The sequence below is a fragment of the Phoca vitulina genome, unplaced genomic scaffold (genome assembly GCF_004348235.1).
Source record: "Phoca vitulina isolate PV1807 unplaced genomic scaffold, GSC_HSeal_1.0 scaffold5, whole genome shotgun sequence".
Lineage (NCBI taxonomy): Eukaryota > Metazoa > Chordata > Mammalia > Carnivora > Phocidae > Phoca > Phoca vitulina.
In genome coordinates, this window is record NW_022589708.1 from 44,432,848 (window position 1) to 44,450,897 (window position 18,050).

General features: G+C 33.8%; 1 protein-coding gene across 5 annotated transcripts in view; it reads right to left on the bottom strand.

Annotated features, from left to right (window-relative positions):
• TDRD3 (tudor domain containing 3) overlaps positions 1–18,050 on the bottom strand; it is a 156,061-nt gene that overhangs the window by 14,225 nt on the left and 123,786 nt on the right. For 3 of the 5 annotated variants that reach the window (XM_032402893.1, XM_032402895.1, XM_032402896.1), the window contains 2 exons: positions 16,639–16,764; positions 5,538–5,623 (listed from right to left, as the gene is read on the bottom strand). In XM_032402893.1, coding sequence (XP_032258784.1) covers positions 5,538–5,623; positions 16,639–16,764 — 212 coding nt within the window. The remainder of the gene's footprint in view (positions 1–5,537; positions 5,624–16,638; positions 16,765–18,050) is intronic. The other 2 variants (XM_032402894.1, XM_032402897.1) reach the window with 1 other exon arrangement.

Consider the following 18,050-nt stretch of genomic DNA (forward strand, 5'->3'; position numbering starts at 1 on the left):
GAACATGACTACTGAGAAGGAAAGTATAATAAAGCAGTAAAATGTACCAATACAAACTATTACATGTTCCAAGATATTTATCCTCAGAGGCTTAGGTTAACACAAATAATTCTGTTGTATACTTAATTGTCAATATCTAACATTACCTAAGAACTTAGAACTATAATACATTTTAAACAAGGGATGTTCTTTAATTTCATAATTTGATAAACCTCATAGTATTATTATGCTTCTCTGAGTGTTATCACATTCAGCAGCATAAACTTTGAGAGAGACTATTTTTCTCAGCTCTCTCTGGTCCCAGTGAGAGACTATAAATTGTTTAGGCTCTTTTTAGAAACTTTATCAATATTGTGGTGTGATATGTCCATGATGGGCCATCTCCTTCAATGCCAAAACAAGAATATTCCATGATAGTTGATAAATTAACTCTATGATTGTGGAGAGCATATGGTCTTAACAGGATTACCTAGTTTCTTATTTAGAGTTTGTTTTATATTTCCATAGCTAGTAGGAGACAACTCTTTATAAGTGTCATACAAAAATTATGAAGGGCATTAAAAAAAATTTCCTCATTTAAAACTGTGTTGGTGTTAGGAAAATCTCTCCCCATGAATAGGTCAGGAATAGATGGATAGGTCATAGATAGATGAGGTCTCATGAGATTAATGCTTTTCTTCCTTTAATTTCCCACCTTATTTTGTTCTCTAAATGAACAATTTAGTAACTATCACAGCTTTTTAAACACTGATATCTTTCATGTGCTTCCATGTGCACGCACGCGCGCGCGCGCACACACACACACACACACACACAGAGTCTTAGAATGTTCATGTACCTAATTAACATTTTTATGTATTTAATATATCACTACCTGGCATGAAGATGAGTTTAAGAAGCCCCAAAACTTTGTTAATAGTCCTAGGATTAATGTTAATGGTTTATGCATAAATGCCCACCTTTACAGAGCATTTTCCAATACTGAATTTTGCTGAAGTCGTAGGGCAATAATATAGTCATTATGTTTATGCAGACTTTCAAATATCAGGCTCCTAGTGAGAACCTCTATCGAAAACTGGCTAGGGGTTAACTATTAGCTTCTGCTTAATATACATGGAAAGTTCTCATTTGTATTTCCACTTAAACGTTTCTAGTAGCTACTAAAAGACTAGAAACTGAGAGTGAACTGTCACAGTATGCTTTACGCATGATTTTTACTAAGGGTTGAAAACTTTTGCTGTGAAAACACATTCTTGGTCAACTCCCTCTGCCATGTTCCTGGGCAGTTTCTAAATCTTTACTTTGCCCTTCAAAATTCCTCTCCTGTTCTTGACCTCATTACTTTCAACTGATGACCTGCTTTTACTTCACAGAGAAGAGAGTTCATTAGAATTATTCAGCTTCCTTCCCTGAAACCCAACAATTTAACCTCACCACACCTATATTTACTTCTCTTTCCTCCTCTCCCCAGTGTTCCTCAGACACCCAAAGTCACATGTGATTGTGCCCCACTTTCTTATCATGGCCTGGGTTTTTAAAAATCTTTACTCCTATTTTTACAACCTCTCCTTCTCTCTTTGCTTCACTGCGCCTTTGATGTAAACAGGCTTGGGTTTTACCCTGAGTTCTTTTACTCTTTATTCTCATCCTCTATGGTTTTTATCTTCACAACCAAGATCTTAAAAATAGCCTACACCTCATTTTCTTGTTTCCCACTCATTCTCAAGAAACCGTAAGTTGCGATGCACATGCACCATTCCACTGGAAATGCATGCTACAGTTAAAAGTCACCTACTGTTAGCCAAATCCAACAGGTGGTTTCCAGTTCTTATCTTTCTTGATGTTTCCAGCACTATATATTATGGATTCAGCACCTATTCCTGCTGTCCTCCCTGGCTATTCCTTCTCAGTGCCCCTTCCCACCCCTTTGTGAAATTCCCCAGAAGTCTGACCCCAGTCCTTGTCTTTCTCTTTTTGCACATTTTCTCTAGGCAATCTCACCCATACTCTTTACTTTTGCCTAAATTCTGATGACTCCAAGGTCCTCACCTCTTGCCTTAACTATTGTAATAACTGGTCTCCATGCTCTCTGCTCTCTGCTTTCACTGAAACCCATTTTCTATACGAGGGCAATAATCTCTCTCTTTTTAAGATTTTATTTATTTGAGAGAGAGAGAGAGAGAGAGAGCACACGTGCTCGGGGGCGGGGGTAGAGAGCGGGGAGCAAAGGGAGAGGGAGAAGAAGACTCCCCACTGAGCAGGGAGCCCGATGAGATGCGGGGCTCGATCCCAGAACTCTCATGACCTGAGCTGAAGGCAGATGCTTAACTGACCAAGCCACCCAGGTGCTCCTAGGGTAATAATCTCTTAAAGCAAAGATCACATTATGACACTCTCCTGCCTAAAATCTTTCAGTAGTCCCTATTCTGAGGGATAAAATTCAAACTTCTTACCATAACCTATCTTAATCTTCATTGTTTGACCCCGCCTTCCTTTTCAGCCTCATCTACTGACATTTACTAGACCCTCCTATACTGTTGCCAATATACCTCGCTCTACCATGCCCTCTAGAATTTCCCTGACTTCTCCCTTTTCTTACTTTCCTCCCTTTTTCCCCAAGCTAAGTCCTAACTACCCTTCAAGACTTTCAAGACTCACATTAAACTTGTTATCCAGATTTAACAAATATTTATTGAGGGCGCCTTATTTTCCAGGTACTGTTCTGAATGCTGAAGTATTAGCTGAGAAAAAGTCCCTGTTCTCACACTGATTTCACTTAGGGGTTGGAGGCTGGAGCAAGATATGCAGAAAATAAAGCAGGGCAAAGGGGCTAGAGAATTTTTGTGATGGCACACTGCTGTTTTATAATCGGATGGTCAGGGAAGGCCTTGATTCCTCCATGAGTCAGTTCCTGACTGAGTTAGGTACTCTGTGCTCTGCTCAGGATAAACAGATGCTGGCTTACTTCCTGGGTTCCTCTGCGAGTCTAGGACTCCTTGAGAGCAGAGACTGCTCATCTATGCATTTCCATTGTCTAGCACATAATCATTCTAAGGATATGTGCCCAGCACTGTTCTCAGTGGCGAGGTAAAGCCACCTAATAAGTCCTCAAAAAAAGAATTTCTGGAATAGACTGATACATGTTTGAAATGATAATAGGAAAACCTCAAATATAAAAATTTCACTTTGTACTTAATATTTTAATAATGTATCAATACTAAAACAGGGACAAAGAATAAAACAAAATATTATAACTACATAGTAACATATTCCTGAAATTATGCATGGTAGGGAAGTACAGATTAAAGAAACATTTCATAGAAGAAATGTATTTTGCCTGTATTTGAAAGCACTTGGAAGAGACTAAATTCTGAAGGTGCGTAAGCATTTTGGGAACGGTATAATTAAGGGAGAATTTTGCAAGGAATTGGGAAATAGGTTGTATGGATAGAGTGAAAGTAGGTGATAAGACTTTGTATAGGTAACTCGACTTGTTTAGTTGTGGGAGTATTTCATTTACTAATGATAGGAACAAGTTTAAGGCTAATGGTATTTTATCCATGAAAAACCATAATCATGTTGCTGTTAACCTCACTGAAGACAAAGCCAAAATTAAAAACTGAAAGGTTGATGTTTTATCTTATTTTTTTCCTCCTATATTTTCAGATCCTTTTTGCAAATTTTGGGGATTTTTTTAAGACTAAAATTCCCTAATTATGATCAACTTTCTTCTTGCTAATTTTATTTTGCTTACTTTTTCAAATAAAAAATGTAATACAAAATTACAGAAAGTTTATAAAATTGAAAAAATGTATGTATACACACACGTAGAGTATACATAATTCTACTACCCTAAACCACTTCACCTTGTATATTCTCATTCAAATCTATACATTGCTTTTATTTACTCATCATAAATATTTCCATTGATATCACAGCCTTCATAATGATCTTTCATCACAGCTGTAAAATATTTCATTCAGCAGATGGAAGATCACTTATTTTACCATTCTCTTATTGTTAGGCATTTAGGTAACTTCTAGTTTTCACTATTACCACAATGCTGCAATGATCATCTCTCAGCAATTAGCTTATTTCCTTTGCTCTTTCCCTAGGAGAGATTAACAACTGTGGGATTATTGGTTTAAAGGGTATGAACACTTTCAAGGTTTGGAAAAAAATCAGAAGGATCACATCAATTTATACCACCATCGCCAACGTATAAGAGTACTCACATCACGGCATCTTTACCAGCATGAGCATTATCTAATTTTTTCCCATTCACTCATACATTTAACCCGGTACTTAATTGTTTCAATTTGCATTTGAATACTACTGGAGTTCAATATTTCTCTCTAATTTTTATTTATGAAAGATGACACTGCTACTTCAGCAAGAAACCATATTGAGCATAAGTCAACGGTTCAAGGCTGTAAAAATAAAATAAAATAAAAATCTTTAAGTTAATCTAATCATGGCATGATTAACTGTTATTGTGCTCCATGATAATTAGGCATTAATGGCAAGCAGTTCATGTAAGTGGCTATTATTACTATTATTTACACATAGCCGGATCAAGTATTCTTAGATTTAGGGAGGGCTGGACCAAGTAGAGATATAAGGTCTTTTTAGGCCCTCGTAAAGATCCCTTGATCTGGAACCAGATGTGATCCAGAAGGCAAGTTCTCTTTCTTCCTTAGCTCCACACAGCCTCTAGAAACCAAGCACTCAGTAAAGATCATAGGCATTATAAATGTAGTTTGGCTGAGGGTGGGCTAGAACTTACTTTACTGAGAAGCAAAGATGAGGCCCAGTCAGATATAACTCAAAGAGCTGACCAAAGAAATGCCCATTAAATTCCTTGTCTCTTCTCTCTATGGTTATTCCTCAAGCTAAGGATCTAGGTTTTCAGTGAGACTTCTGAAGAACTTTTAAATTCTGAACTATTTCCATCTCCTTTCCCGCAGAGAAAAAGAAAGGACTAGAGGCTCAACATATTCCCATTTTCCCAGTCAACCTTATTAACTGATGCAGGTGTGATATGGGTAACAGGATTTAAAGGACTTCCCTCTGCCAAAAACCTTTCTCCCCAACACTGTCCAAATGTCCATGCATTAGATTCTTGATGTTTCTAAGCCCATAATTCTGAGAAGATTAAAGGAGAAAGGTAGGCATGTGAAGGGTAAGAAGGGGTAACAGTAATCCACACTTCACTGTGAAATTAATTTAACTAGACTGGTTTTATATTCTTAGAATACTTTACTCTGAAGCATGCAGAGGATAGGAATAAGAATTCCAATATGGAGAGGACACAGGGAGAAGCAAAAGGAATTAAGTATTTTGAGTTGCTTTAAAAATAACATAGCTGAGGACACTATACATAGAAGAACAGGGAAGAAGGCCAAGCTTTTGATAACAAAAATTTATGTTTCCATACACCTTGGGAGTTTACAAAGCCCATTTCCATTGATCATACTACTTAATCCTCAGAACAACCCTGTACTAAAACTGAGACCCAGAGATATTAAGTAACTTACCCAGAGTCACATAGGTAGTAAGTGGCAGAGCCGGGACTCGACCCAGGTCTTCTGATTCCTCCTGTGCATTTCCAGCTCCCCTGGAGCTGAAGCAGGGGCAAAAAGGGAGGTGGGAGTAATTTGCCCAAGACCAGCCTTGCCCTCTCCCCTTCTTTTAAAGGCCAAGCAGAGCAGCCATTTAACTCTTGCAGTGACCCCTTTCTATCAAATTCTCTCAGGATACAGCACACAGATTCTGAAAATGTGTCTCAGCCTTGGGTCAAGAATGGCAGTAAGTAGTAAATGATGTCAGAAGTAATTTTGGCAGTACTTTGCCACTGATGTGAAATTTACTGGAATCTCAAAGTATAGTAAATCTCATTTCAGAAAGTAAAACTTATTTTTATAAGTGAAATTATTTAAAGCAGTTTGTTTGAAAATTTTTTTAGCAGTTTCAGTCAAACCTTTCAAATTATACCATTATAAAAATTATTTTGAAAAATACCTAAGAACCAAGATACCAATTCAACATTTAACCTACTCTCTGGCCATTTTTTTTCCTATCTTAATGCTCTTCTCCTAGTGATTACTTTCACTAAAGCAATTATAATCATTAGAATGGACACATATTGTCTTTTTATAGCCAATTTTAAGTATTTTCAACAAATTAATAGGAAAGTGTATCATCCTCTTGAGATGTAAATCTTATGTTCATTTCTAAATTATATCTAAAATGTTTCTAATGTAGCCTTTTATAATTAATTTTCTATGACAAAATTTAGAGTTTCCAGTCTCTAGTTTCTTGAATAGTTCCTTAATTTTTCTTAGGGAATTATATATTTTAATTTCTGATCTCAATTACTTACATTTCTAATAAGTTTTAAACACATTCAGTGAGAATTTTTTCTCTTCTTTGCTTATTTCCTAAGAATGCAAGGATACAATTCAAATCAATTGGGCATATAACCAACTTCTTGCCATTTCTAGATCTTTTTGTACTCAGCTCCAGTACATCTCAGTCTCTAACAGTCTTTGCATTTATGAGAACTACTATCAGTAGGGCTAGGTGTTAAGTTAGCATCAATTATAATCAGGGATTATAAAAGATCAACCAGGAATATCAATTTATTTGTGCCCAAAGCTTTTAGAGGCTTTTTGAACTTGAAAAGATGCCCTATTTAATGAGACTTCATTTGAGGATCAGTCTTATCTGAGATGGAACATACCCAACCTAATAGTTAAAAGCTACATGAAACCTTTAAGATGAATAAAAAGGCAAATATTCAGACATAAAAACAAAAGAGAAAGAGGACAAGGAGGAGGAGTCTGGATAAGGGAAGAGGAAAAGGAGAGAAGGGGAACAAAATAGAAGAGAAAAAAATGCTTACCTAGAATAAACAAAAAATTTCCAGTAAGTACTAACACTCTCAGGTTCTTGATATGCCTCCCTTTTCCCTTTGCTTTAAGACTTCAATTCCATATTTTAAAAAATCTAATTGTTTTGCATACTCATGGTCAAATTCAGGAATTCCTAATAATAATATTTATATTCTCTGATCACTTTATGAGGTAAAAAAAATTAGTGTACTTTTTTCCATGTTATTTTCAGCCTTATTTACATAAGTCTCTTCAAGATAAAAGGGTCATTATATTCTCCTAAATCCCTCATTAAATAGTACCAAAAATGGTTACCAACATTAAAAAAAAGAACACAAGTCCATACATTTTAAAATTTGAACCATACAGAAACAGAATTAAACTGACTCCTAATATCTTACTTTCTATAGTAAGTTCTTTCTATAGTAAGCATGACCAAGAGGGCTTACCCTAATTTCTTAATCACAAGATCTGGGAAAAAATGAGTGTACTTCAGGCAAGATAAAAATGCCAATAAAAGGTTGTTAAAAAGTTAATAATAGTTTCGAAAAGTCAATGTTAGCTTTCCTCCACTTACTTCCTTCATGCTATCCTATTCGTTTAACATGCATAACAAAACTGTAATCAAGAACCATGCCAACGATGGTTCCCAGACTGGAACCATCTCAGTCTGATGGAGGCCTTATTAATATTTATTAGGTGGCTTCTGAAAGGAAAGAAATATATCTTCTACTTCTCTTATATCCTTTTAATCCCTTGGGTATATAGGGCAATCTATTTTCCAAAGTAGCTTTGCTACAAAAAGCATTCAAAGAATATTTATTGAAAAACTATCCTATTAAACTGTTATGCTCTGGCTTGATGTCTGACAAAGGACTCTTCAGTAATAAAGGTGACCACCAGAACTACAAAAATCATTCAACACATAATTTCTGACCTCCTTCCACTGTTTTAGTTATCAAGCCAGTTCATGTGCTCACTTAAAATTCTAATCCCTTCAAGTTCTAAAAGACCTGGTACTTACAGTATGTATCTACTGCTTATTTATAGAGTTCCTATGCACTCCCACTAGCTATTATCCAACCATAAATTCTGCCCTTGTTTATAATTATAAGTGCCTGAAAAGGGCAGGTTTCTTAAAATAAGAATTTCCCCCCTCCTCCAGGTCACTCAAGTGAACTCTGGAATTATATCCAAGATTATCAATTCATTTCACTTAACTGCTGTTACCAGGAAAACAAGAACAGGAGATCAAGAGCAGTTAAGTATAGGAGCTTGCTTATTTGCTAGGAGGTTTTTAACAAGCTTTTAACTAATTAAAACAATATTATTCAAAAGCCTATTTAGGACACACTAGCGTATTAGTAAAAAAGCAAATAAATATTGAAACAAAATAGAATTTTTGGTCTTTTAGGATTCTCCTTTACTTAAGAATGTTCACTTACCCAGTGGAATTAACTTGCTTTGACGCTTTCTTTTGAAATATCTTAACAAAAAGAGGGATTTCACATTTTGCCTTAGGCTAGTTTATTGGAGAATAAAAAATACAAAACCCAAATAAATAGTGAAAGTGTGTTACTGTTGGAACATGTAAATATCATGTGGGTTATTAGGTGAGAATTATAGAGAAGGACAGCAATATTATAAAAGCTATAATGGGTAGTCTTCATAAATGACAATTTCTAAAGGTTAATACATAGAAGTTTTCAGAATTAGAGTTAAGCTAAAATTAAAAGACCAGTGAGTTATGTATAATTATATGTAACATAAGATCTTAATTTTATTTTTATGTACTAAAACACTATTACTAATGACATAAGTACTTAGAAGGGACCTAAAATTTCAGGAATATTCTGTCCTCTATTCAAAGAAAGGTTAAGAATCTTAAAACATGTTTGAGGAGAAAACTGTCTTTTACATACTTAGTCTCTATTTGTAACATAAAAATGGAATATTATGTTACTAATAAGATGGTTGGAACATCTAAAACAATATATTTAAACATAAATCTTCATCCTATCTTAAAGCTGGGAAATTTGAAAACTAGAAAGAAGGTAACAAGACAGCTAAAATCTTTTCTAAAATATATCCCATAGACTCTCTGTAACAGGTTAAAAAAAAAAAAAAAGAATTCCATAAGCAAATTGGTTTGTGAAGCAATATACACTACTTTTCTCTCTTAGAGATTAAAATATATATCACTGATGTGAATGTTCAACAGTAATTTCTAAATAATCAAAAATAAAAGCACTCAAAGCAAATGAACATAAGCTCATAGATCTAATAAGTGATTTAGCAAGATTGCAGGATAATTACAAACCACTGATGAAGGAATTACAGAAGACCTAAACAAATGGAAAAAACAAAAAACAAAATAAAATACATATTGTCTTGATAAGTCCCATAATAAAAAAGCATACTTAATTTTTTTAACCCAGCATTTTCCAAATTTATTTAACCAGAAAGTGGAACTAATGTTCTTAGAACACACTTCAGAAAATCCTGAGCTAGATGGACTAGACATTAAAAAGTATACACAAAATATCAGTGACTTTTGCATTCTTACAGTAGTCTAAGTTGCTTAACTAGAGCCTCTTCAATTATGTTTACTCTTAATAAACTACATGGGTTTTCTTTTTTAAGGCAAATAAAATGTACTCACTGTTGTAGTACCTCCTTTCCCTTCTCAATGGAGCTCTCAGTCAATGACAGGTTACTAAGGGAGTTATTTCAAGCCAAGGTGTAAAACTCTTGCGAGTAGTTCTCAAGTTTAATGGAATTGGAAGCTCTATAACACCGGAGTATTTCTCACAAAGAGACAGATCAACTCCTAGAGATGTGATAGTGAAGCCTATTGCTCATGATTCTAGAATAAATAGTACAGGTCCAGTAAAGTTCAGAAAAATTAAGATAAGTAGGAAGGGTAGTCCATATACATCAAGAGATACCACCTTCTAAAGGGAAAAAAAAAAAGGGTGGGAAAAAAAAAGGGAAAAAAAAAAAGCCAAGAGGATACAAGGCTGTTTTGGAAATAGAGTGAAAACAGAGAGAGATGACTAATAAACCAGATGACTGAAGTAAGAATACAGAAAAACAGTATTAGGTAGAGACACAAGATGACCATGTAAAATTAACAAAGAGAATGGACAACTGACAACAGACTATGGTATGCAATCAAATATGTATCCTAAGTCCCCCTGTAGCCCGTCACCAGCAAGGTTCACAATCACTGACTTCAGAGGAGATATGCTGCGGGGTCTCCATCTGAAAGCGAATAAAGTCTGTGGTGCAATGAGCAACATTCTTTTTCCGCTTTTTTAGGTGCAGATGGAAGAGGGTCAGAAATTTACTAGAAACTAAAATAGAACTGTGTGCATTTTTTAAATTCAAGAATGCCTCTTCAGATTTATAGAAATCTTCAAAATATACTGGCATGAGTCAAGGCACATGCCCAATATAAGAGTGACATCTTTGGAAACAGAAATAAAACCAAACGAAAATATTCCTCAGATTCATTTATTTTACTACTTTATTTCCTGTGCAGTGAGTATATTAGCAAGTCTTTTGCATTATATGCAAAGGAATGGTAAAATTCAGTGCAATTGAAAGTGTAATTGAAATTACAGTTTTAAAAGTGCTGGTAAGTAAAGTAAATGAAAAAACAAAAATTTACACTTAGAAGAAAACAAGGCTTGAGCCTGAATCAAAAAGGTCAAAAGGAAAAATAAGTTCACCTGACAATCCCAGCACCCTTCAGCTGAAGGTCTTAACCATGATGCCTCCTTAAGACTACTTTGAAGGAAAAAGTAAATCATATAATATTCAGCATAAATCTAAAGCATCATGAATTTAATTCTTAATTAACCAACATCATAATTCAGGGCTCCACCCTCTAGGTTGCTATTAATAAAGGTGAGACGTAGAAGATAAAAGATTAACATATTATCTGTTGGTATTCACTTATACAAAAAGAAAATGTTGCAGATTTTTCAGGTACGCTAACTTGATTCTTAATGTTAATATTCAAATAATTTAAGGCTTGAATTGTTTTATGAATTGTAATTAAATTTAGAAACAAATCTCAGTAGTATGACTATAGTAACTTTAAAAAGACAGACAGCACATCTTAGGTAATACCCTGACATGTTACTTCACTTTGGAAGTTATTTCACCTTTGGAAAAAGTAACATGAAATAATAATATAATCTGTACATTCACTGCTCAATAAAGAACAACTCAGATTACCCAGAAACCTTTTAAAGATGTTTTGATATATATAGTTCCTTTAGAGTAGATTACAATATATTAAGTTATCAAATAGCAGAATTCAAACAATGCTTTTTGTACAGGTTCTTAAAATTATTATCTAGCATATTATTCTCTTAGTATTAATTTAAATGGTGAAATAAAATGTCTCTATTGAATAATATAGCAGGGTCAAAACTAGATGTCAACATTTTCATAATAATCTGTTAGGTTTGGCTATTACAAATGAAATATGGGCTTCAGGGGGTAGATACCAGCAGTATTAAGTTGACATATCTATGCATATGGCATGCATTTATGAATGAATAACCTCTCCCTCTATGTGAGCAGCTTTCATATCTCCAGTAAAGTCCTTCTGTATATTCCACAACCTCTGGTGGGAATTGTGAAAGGCTGGGTAATTGATGAAGAAATAAAGAATATCAAATACAACCAAACTTTATTAAATCAAAGCTTGAAGATATTGCATGGAATCCCCAAATTCCATCACCTGTGATTTGAAAATTATGTTCTTAAATGGGGCTAAGCTAGCCCTACAGTTTCATTCTGATTAACTCTGTTCACAATGCAACAAAACAAAACAGAACACAATGAGCACTGTCCATATGACAATATTTGAAAGGAAAGTTTCCCGAAATATGTCTGGTAGAAGAAAATGTATTTCAGTATTTCAGTGACCTTAATCAACTTATGCTTTTAGTGCAGAAATTTAAGTATGGTAAATTATACCCAATAATTTATTCAATAATTTATCAGCAAGAATGAAAAACCTCTGGACTGTAATCAAATATGTGCTTGTACTTTTTACTGGATACTAACTGGCAGAACTTCACTGTTACATAATTCTAATTTTCCTTTGAAGTTAATGATTTCTATAACAATTGTCCTCTTTTTAATATCTATTATGATCTTTTGATATCAAATACAAACTAGTTATAGCCTAACTTTATCACTACATCATTAAAATTACTAACATGACCTTGTGCTAATACATTTAGGATCCATTTTAACTCATTAATTTTATGTATCATAACTCTCAATCTTCTTCCTTATTAAATAGGTTAGGGCTTTTCTGGTTATATGTTTCTTTTTAGTATTTTTATTAGTGATAGAATAGTTTAGAGTTTTTTGTGAACATGATTTGAGTTTGAAAAGATAACTTTCAAATGTGCTCCGAGGATGTCATTATAAAATATTTGTGCAAAGTTACTTCAAAAGTAAAACTTGAGATTGATAGTTTTTTTGGTAAAGTATACTAAAACTGAAAAAGAAAATATGTATCATAATTCTTAAAAAAACAGAACCCAAACCCTCCTAAAAACAAATTTTACTTTTTAAATAGATAGATAATAACTTTTAAAATAGATAAAATTCACTAAGTCATACTTTTTTCTTCCACATTAATCCTATCTTCAAACAAAGGTTGAATAAAGAGACCTAAACATTATTAAAATTACAACTTCAGTAAACAAGATTTTTTCCACTTGTATTTTATCTTAAAGCTTCAAGAAGAAAGAAAAAAGACCCTCATGAGATATTTAAGTTTGTTTCACATAACTGGAACTATAACTTTATTCTAACTTTGTGCAGTGCACAGGGAGTTTTGTGTTTTGTGCTCTAACAAATACCTTTCACCTAGAGCAGTGCCTGGCACCTAATAGAGGTACAATGAATATTTGTTGAATAGATGAATACAGAAAAACATTTAAAATAGGATGATCATCTAAAAGGCAATAACAATCCATCTGTCCAGAATTAATGCCCAAGATGGTGTGTATGTTAAGGCCTTAGACCTAAGCATTATCTACATAATCACAATTATTTTTGTTGGAACAATAGCTGAACCAGATCTTTTCCTGATATTAAGAAGTACTATGAATTTATAAAGAAAAAGGTTAGAAATCAGCAAGTTCTAAAACACTTCTTAGGATATAAAAGCCTCCATAGAATCCAGGTCATAAAAATACTTGGAAAATCAAGACTTGACAAGTGTCTCTCCAGGCTTAGGAAAGCAATTCAGAAGCAACTAAATTCTAAAAACACAAAAGGTTTGTCTCAGCAGCAGCGCCAGGGTATTTTACAGTAATTCCAAATTGCCTGTGGCATCTTTTTACTGGTTTCCCGGTATTAGTTTTAGAGTTAAAAGGAACCAATTTGGAAAGGGCCTGCAGGAAACACAAATAGCAGTTTGCTCTACTCCTAACGTTTTCTCAAACAGTCATCAGAAATAGAAAATAATATTACACTTTTCTTCCTATATAATTTTACAGATAATATGAAACTCCCTAATGCTTCATTTACTTTGGAAAAATAAGGAAAATCATACAATGTTTAAAGAACACTGGGGGGTGGGGAGTGAGAGCATTTATCCAGTTAAGAGTAAGTTATGAACCCCACACTATGTGGGATAGAGAGTTCACTATAATAAAGACACTAAAATTAAAAGAGAATATTTAACGACAGCTAAAAGAACCAGGTGAAATCTAGCTAGAATACAAAAAAATCAAGGATGGCTTACCAAAAAGTTTACTGAATCATTTTGGAGGAAATAAAGTATTTAATCATAATCAGAGCATATATTTTCACCATCTAAAATATCATCACTGAGTGAGTATGTTCTGGAAGTAAAAAGATGTATCCAAATAGAAAGGGAAAATAAGTATTTAGTCTACAGAGCAAAGGCGAATAATTCCTAAACTTCAGGAGAAAAATATTAACTCTTAGATTTAAAGTATTAAATTGATTTTTATTTTAATTTTCCATACAAGAGACTAATAACTTAGTCACTGAGTCTCTTTATATTTCATGCTTTTTATTTAATGGTTTATCCTCACACCTTTAGGAGACAATACAGGCAACTGATTTCTATGAAAGCTTTTGATTTATATGCAGGTTTTGGGTTGTTTTTCCTGCAAACTATTAGAAAAATCTTCAATGAATGATAATTGCTACATTTAGGAAAACGAGGTTCTTCCAAAATCTTACACCAATAACAAACACTTTAATAAAAGATACAATATAATATCACATTTAACAATAGTGCAAGAGTTAAAAATTAAAAATTACACAATCCATGGTGTGAGTGAACAACTGTGCTAAGGCTTCTAAAAACTTCCCTGTACCTTTGCAGCCCTTTAATTTTTCTAGTGGGACTTGTCAATTAGAATTATCTTCTTTTTGATCTAGTGAATATTTATTTGCTTTTGATTAATTTAAAACTTGTCACAATTCCAGTTATAAAAAGAAAAAGTGCTCATAGACCCCAACATTAATACTCTCAGAGGCCTAGAGAACTCAACACTAACTCTACATTAAATGTATTGACAACTGCATGCACTCTTTTTCTTCAGGGGCTTTTTATGGATATATGCACATATGTATTTTTTTAAAATGGAGATGAATGAAGATATGTTAAACTGGTGGCTTCTGCATATCGAGGAGATGCTTCTACAAACTAAGTCAGTTACTCATGCAGATAAAGAAGAATGATCTTATCCCCAATAACGTTTATGATGCAAAAATATATTAATTTATGCAAAATCATAAAATATCGATAATCACAGGAGATAAAATACCAGAATCTCCAAAAGATTTAGTGATTCTATCCTGCTTCTTTCTGTAGAATATTTCAAGCATTTTATAAAAGATTTTTAAGTTGACTGCAAAAAAGTAAATTGGTAAAAAAATAGAATAAAGCATAGATGAATATTCACAAATGGGTAGAAAGAATATGGAAGTATTGCTGTGGTTCAGAATCACTACATGGGTTGTGACATCTGATAAAGTCATTGTCCAGCTAAATTTACATGGACTTAAAATCAATGATAAAGCAATGAGGACTATTAAGGGGGGGTGGGAAGGAAAAGTCACTGACTGTAGAAAGAAAATGATCGCTCAGTACCAAACACCTTTGAATGGAAGAGCTACAATGAGGAATGACAAATGTGCTCATCAGTTATGGCCACCCTGAAACAGAAAAAGGAAGTAGAAAAGAGGTGAAGTAAGGAAGCTAAATTCTTCTCTAGGGAGAAAAGAATAAAATCAATCTCTTATCAAATCCTCTAAAAAATTTAAAAAACCTAAAGGTAAAAACTCTATTTTGACTCTTTGACTGTAATAGTTAAACACATTTGAGAGCACATTATGAACAGCAAACCAGGACTCACCTTCTAGAAATACAGACTTAATAAATAATTACTTTTACCATCAAAGTAACGTTAAGAGGTATTAACGGAAAAAAGAGAATGAAAATAGCCAGTCATATGAGAATAAGAAGGGCAAAGATATGGTTACATCAAGTTTCTCCAAGGAAAGAAAGACATACATTAGATACTGATGGTATTTCAGTCTTTTAGAGAAAAAGTCTCTAAACTTTAGACAATGAGAGTGAGGGAAAAGATCTCTTAATTAAACATGTGAACCATTAGTAATATACTATAAAATATGAAATGATAAATTATCTAGAAAATGATAGTTTTTCTAGAATAAAAAGGTAAAAAATAAAGTTCCATGGCCCAAAGCATAATTATTGGTACTAGGCTTTTTGTTGTTTTATTTCTCTTGAGGAGACGGGATGGGGGAGGGGAGGGGTAGGGGACACTGAGGTGGTGACAGAAAAATGTAAGAAGACCAACAAAAGTCAGCAAATGAGAAAACACTGTATACTTCAATGTTAAGGCTAATGTCTGAATAATACATTTTCATAGTATATTTTGATATTTTAGAGAAATAGAAACAAATTAGACTTCTAACGATAAGTTTATTAACAGCTACCTATAAATTGGAGAAAGGAAATTTAAAAAAACTATATGAAACTAATTTTAATATGCCTTGCCCTCCTGTTTTTCCTAAAATGTAGCTGAGAATCTGTCTATATAAAGTCACGTAAGTCCTTATATAAAATGGACTCTCATGAGGCCAACAGTTCTAAATTACATCATCAAAATTATCACAGAGCTTTGACATACATTTGTCAACAAAACCAAATAATTATTAAACAGATATTATAGTCGATCTGTACATATACATATGTAAATATATATATAGTAAATGCAGCATGACTTCACATATAATTTAAAGTGTTTTTCTTAATTTGATATGTAACTAAAATAATAAAGAATATACACGTATCCAACAGAGATTTAAATCTGACAACTGCTGGACATAATTTAGTCAAATTTAAAGGAACAAGCTGGGAAGGAACAAAATATGCATAAAAACTTGCAAATGTAAAAAAGGGCACCTATTTCCAAAGCATAATATAACAAAGCATTACACAAGAAAAGTTAATTCCAATGCATTCACTTTTATTGTAGTTCAATGCAATTAATTAGAATCTTACTTTAGGAGTAGCCAGTTTTAAGCAAATTCAAAATATTTTTTTCCACTGGCAAATTTTTTATTGCTATGACTAATCTTTTAGAGCTATGTATTTTCTTCAAAATAGCTTATGCCTCCATACAGAATTTGGATCACGTACCCATGCCTCTGTCTGAATGGGCCTGATGTTGCTTAGTAGCACCTCTTCATAGTTTCCATAATCAATGAATTTAACAACCGCTGTCATACCTGAAGAATGGAGAGCTTCAACTTCTGCTCGGTAAAACTGAGGAGACAAAAATGAGTTTTAGATATGATAATCGATATTGTCTACAGAGGGAAATATTTGATGGAAACGTAAATATTCAAAGTGTTACACTGTGCATTTTTTTGAAAGCTCATTTTTTAAGATTAATTTTTAGTGAAATATGTATATATTGTGAAATGATTACCACAGTAAGTTTAGTTAATGTCCATCACCACATATAGTTACAAAACTTTTTTTCTTGTGCTGAAAACTTTTAAGATCTACTCTCTAGGGGCGCCTGGGTGGCTCAGTCGTTAAGCATCTGCCTTCGGCTCAGGTCATGGTCCCAGGGTCTTGGGATCGAACCCCGCATTGGGCTCCCTGCTCCGCTCAGCTGGAAGCCTACTTCTCCCTCTCCCACTCCCCCTGTTTGTGTTCCCTCTCTCGCTGTGTCTCTCTTTGTCAAATAAATAAATAAAATCTTTTAAAAAAAAAGATCTGGGGCGCCTGGGTGGCTCAGTCGTTAAGCGTCTGCCTTCGGCTCAGGTCATGATCCCAGGTTCCTGGGATCGAGCCCCGCATCGGGCTCCCTGCTCCGCGGGAAGCCTGCTTCTCCCTCTCCCACTCCCCCTGCTTGTGTTCCCTCTCTCGCTGTGTCTCTCTCTGTCAAATAAATAAATAAAATCTTTAAAAATAAAAAATAAAAAATAAAAAAAAAGATCTACTCTGTAAGCAACTTTCAAATATACAATATTTGAAAGAAAATTTTTAAGGGAATAATATTTTTAAGAAAGAAAACTTAACTTTAGATAATCATAAATTGGCTAAAAAAAAGAGAGAAATTCTCTCATCTGTATGAGTTCTGACATATGCTGAGCAGTAGTGAGATTTCAGGACAGAACAAAGAGGGTCGGTAGAGAATATTCACATGTTAATGGGTGTAAAAAGAACTAGTGTTATGTTTTGTTGTTAGCCACTGAAGCCTCTTGACAACATTAGTAAGACAATTCTTATGTACTAATTCAGAAAATATAACCATGGAGCAATTTATGTAAGAAACAGAAATATATGACAAAAATAAATCTCAAAGAAGGCTCACTGCCAGTCACCACAGTTAGCTGGGGTGAAGTAGGGCTATCAGGTAAGGAGTAAACACATTACTTATATCCAGGATTTATAGGATTTGACACACTGCAAGACCAGATACATTTATTTTATCCGTTTACCTAGTGTAATTTGGCTCTGGGAACTAATTCACATTAACAAACTCACAAGGAACTGACTTACATAACTTAACTATCAAATTTTTTCTGTTAAGGTAACTA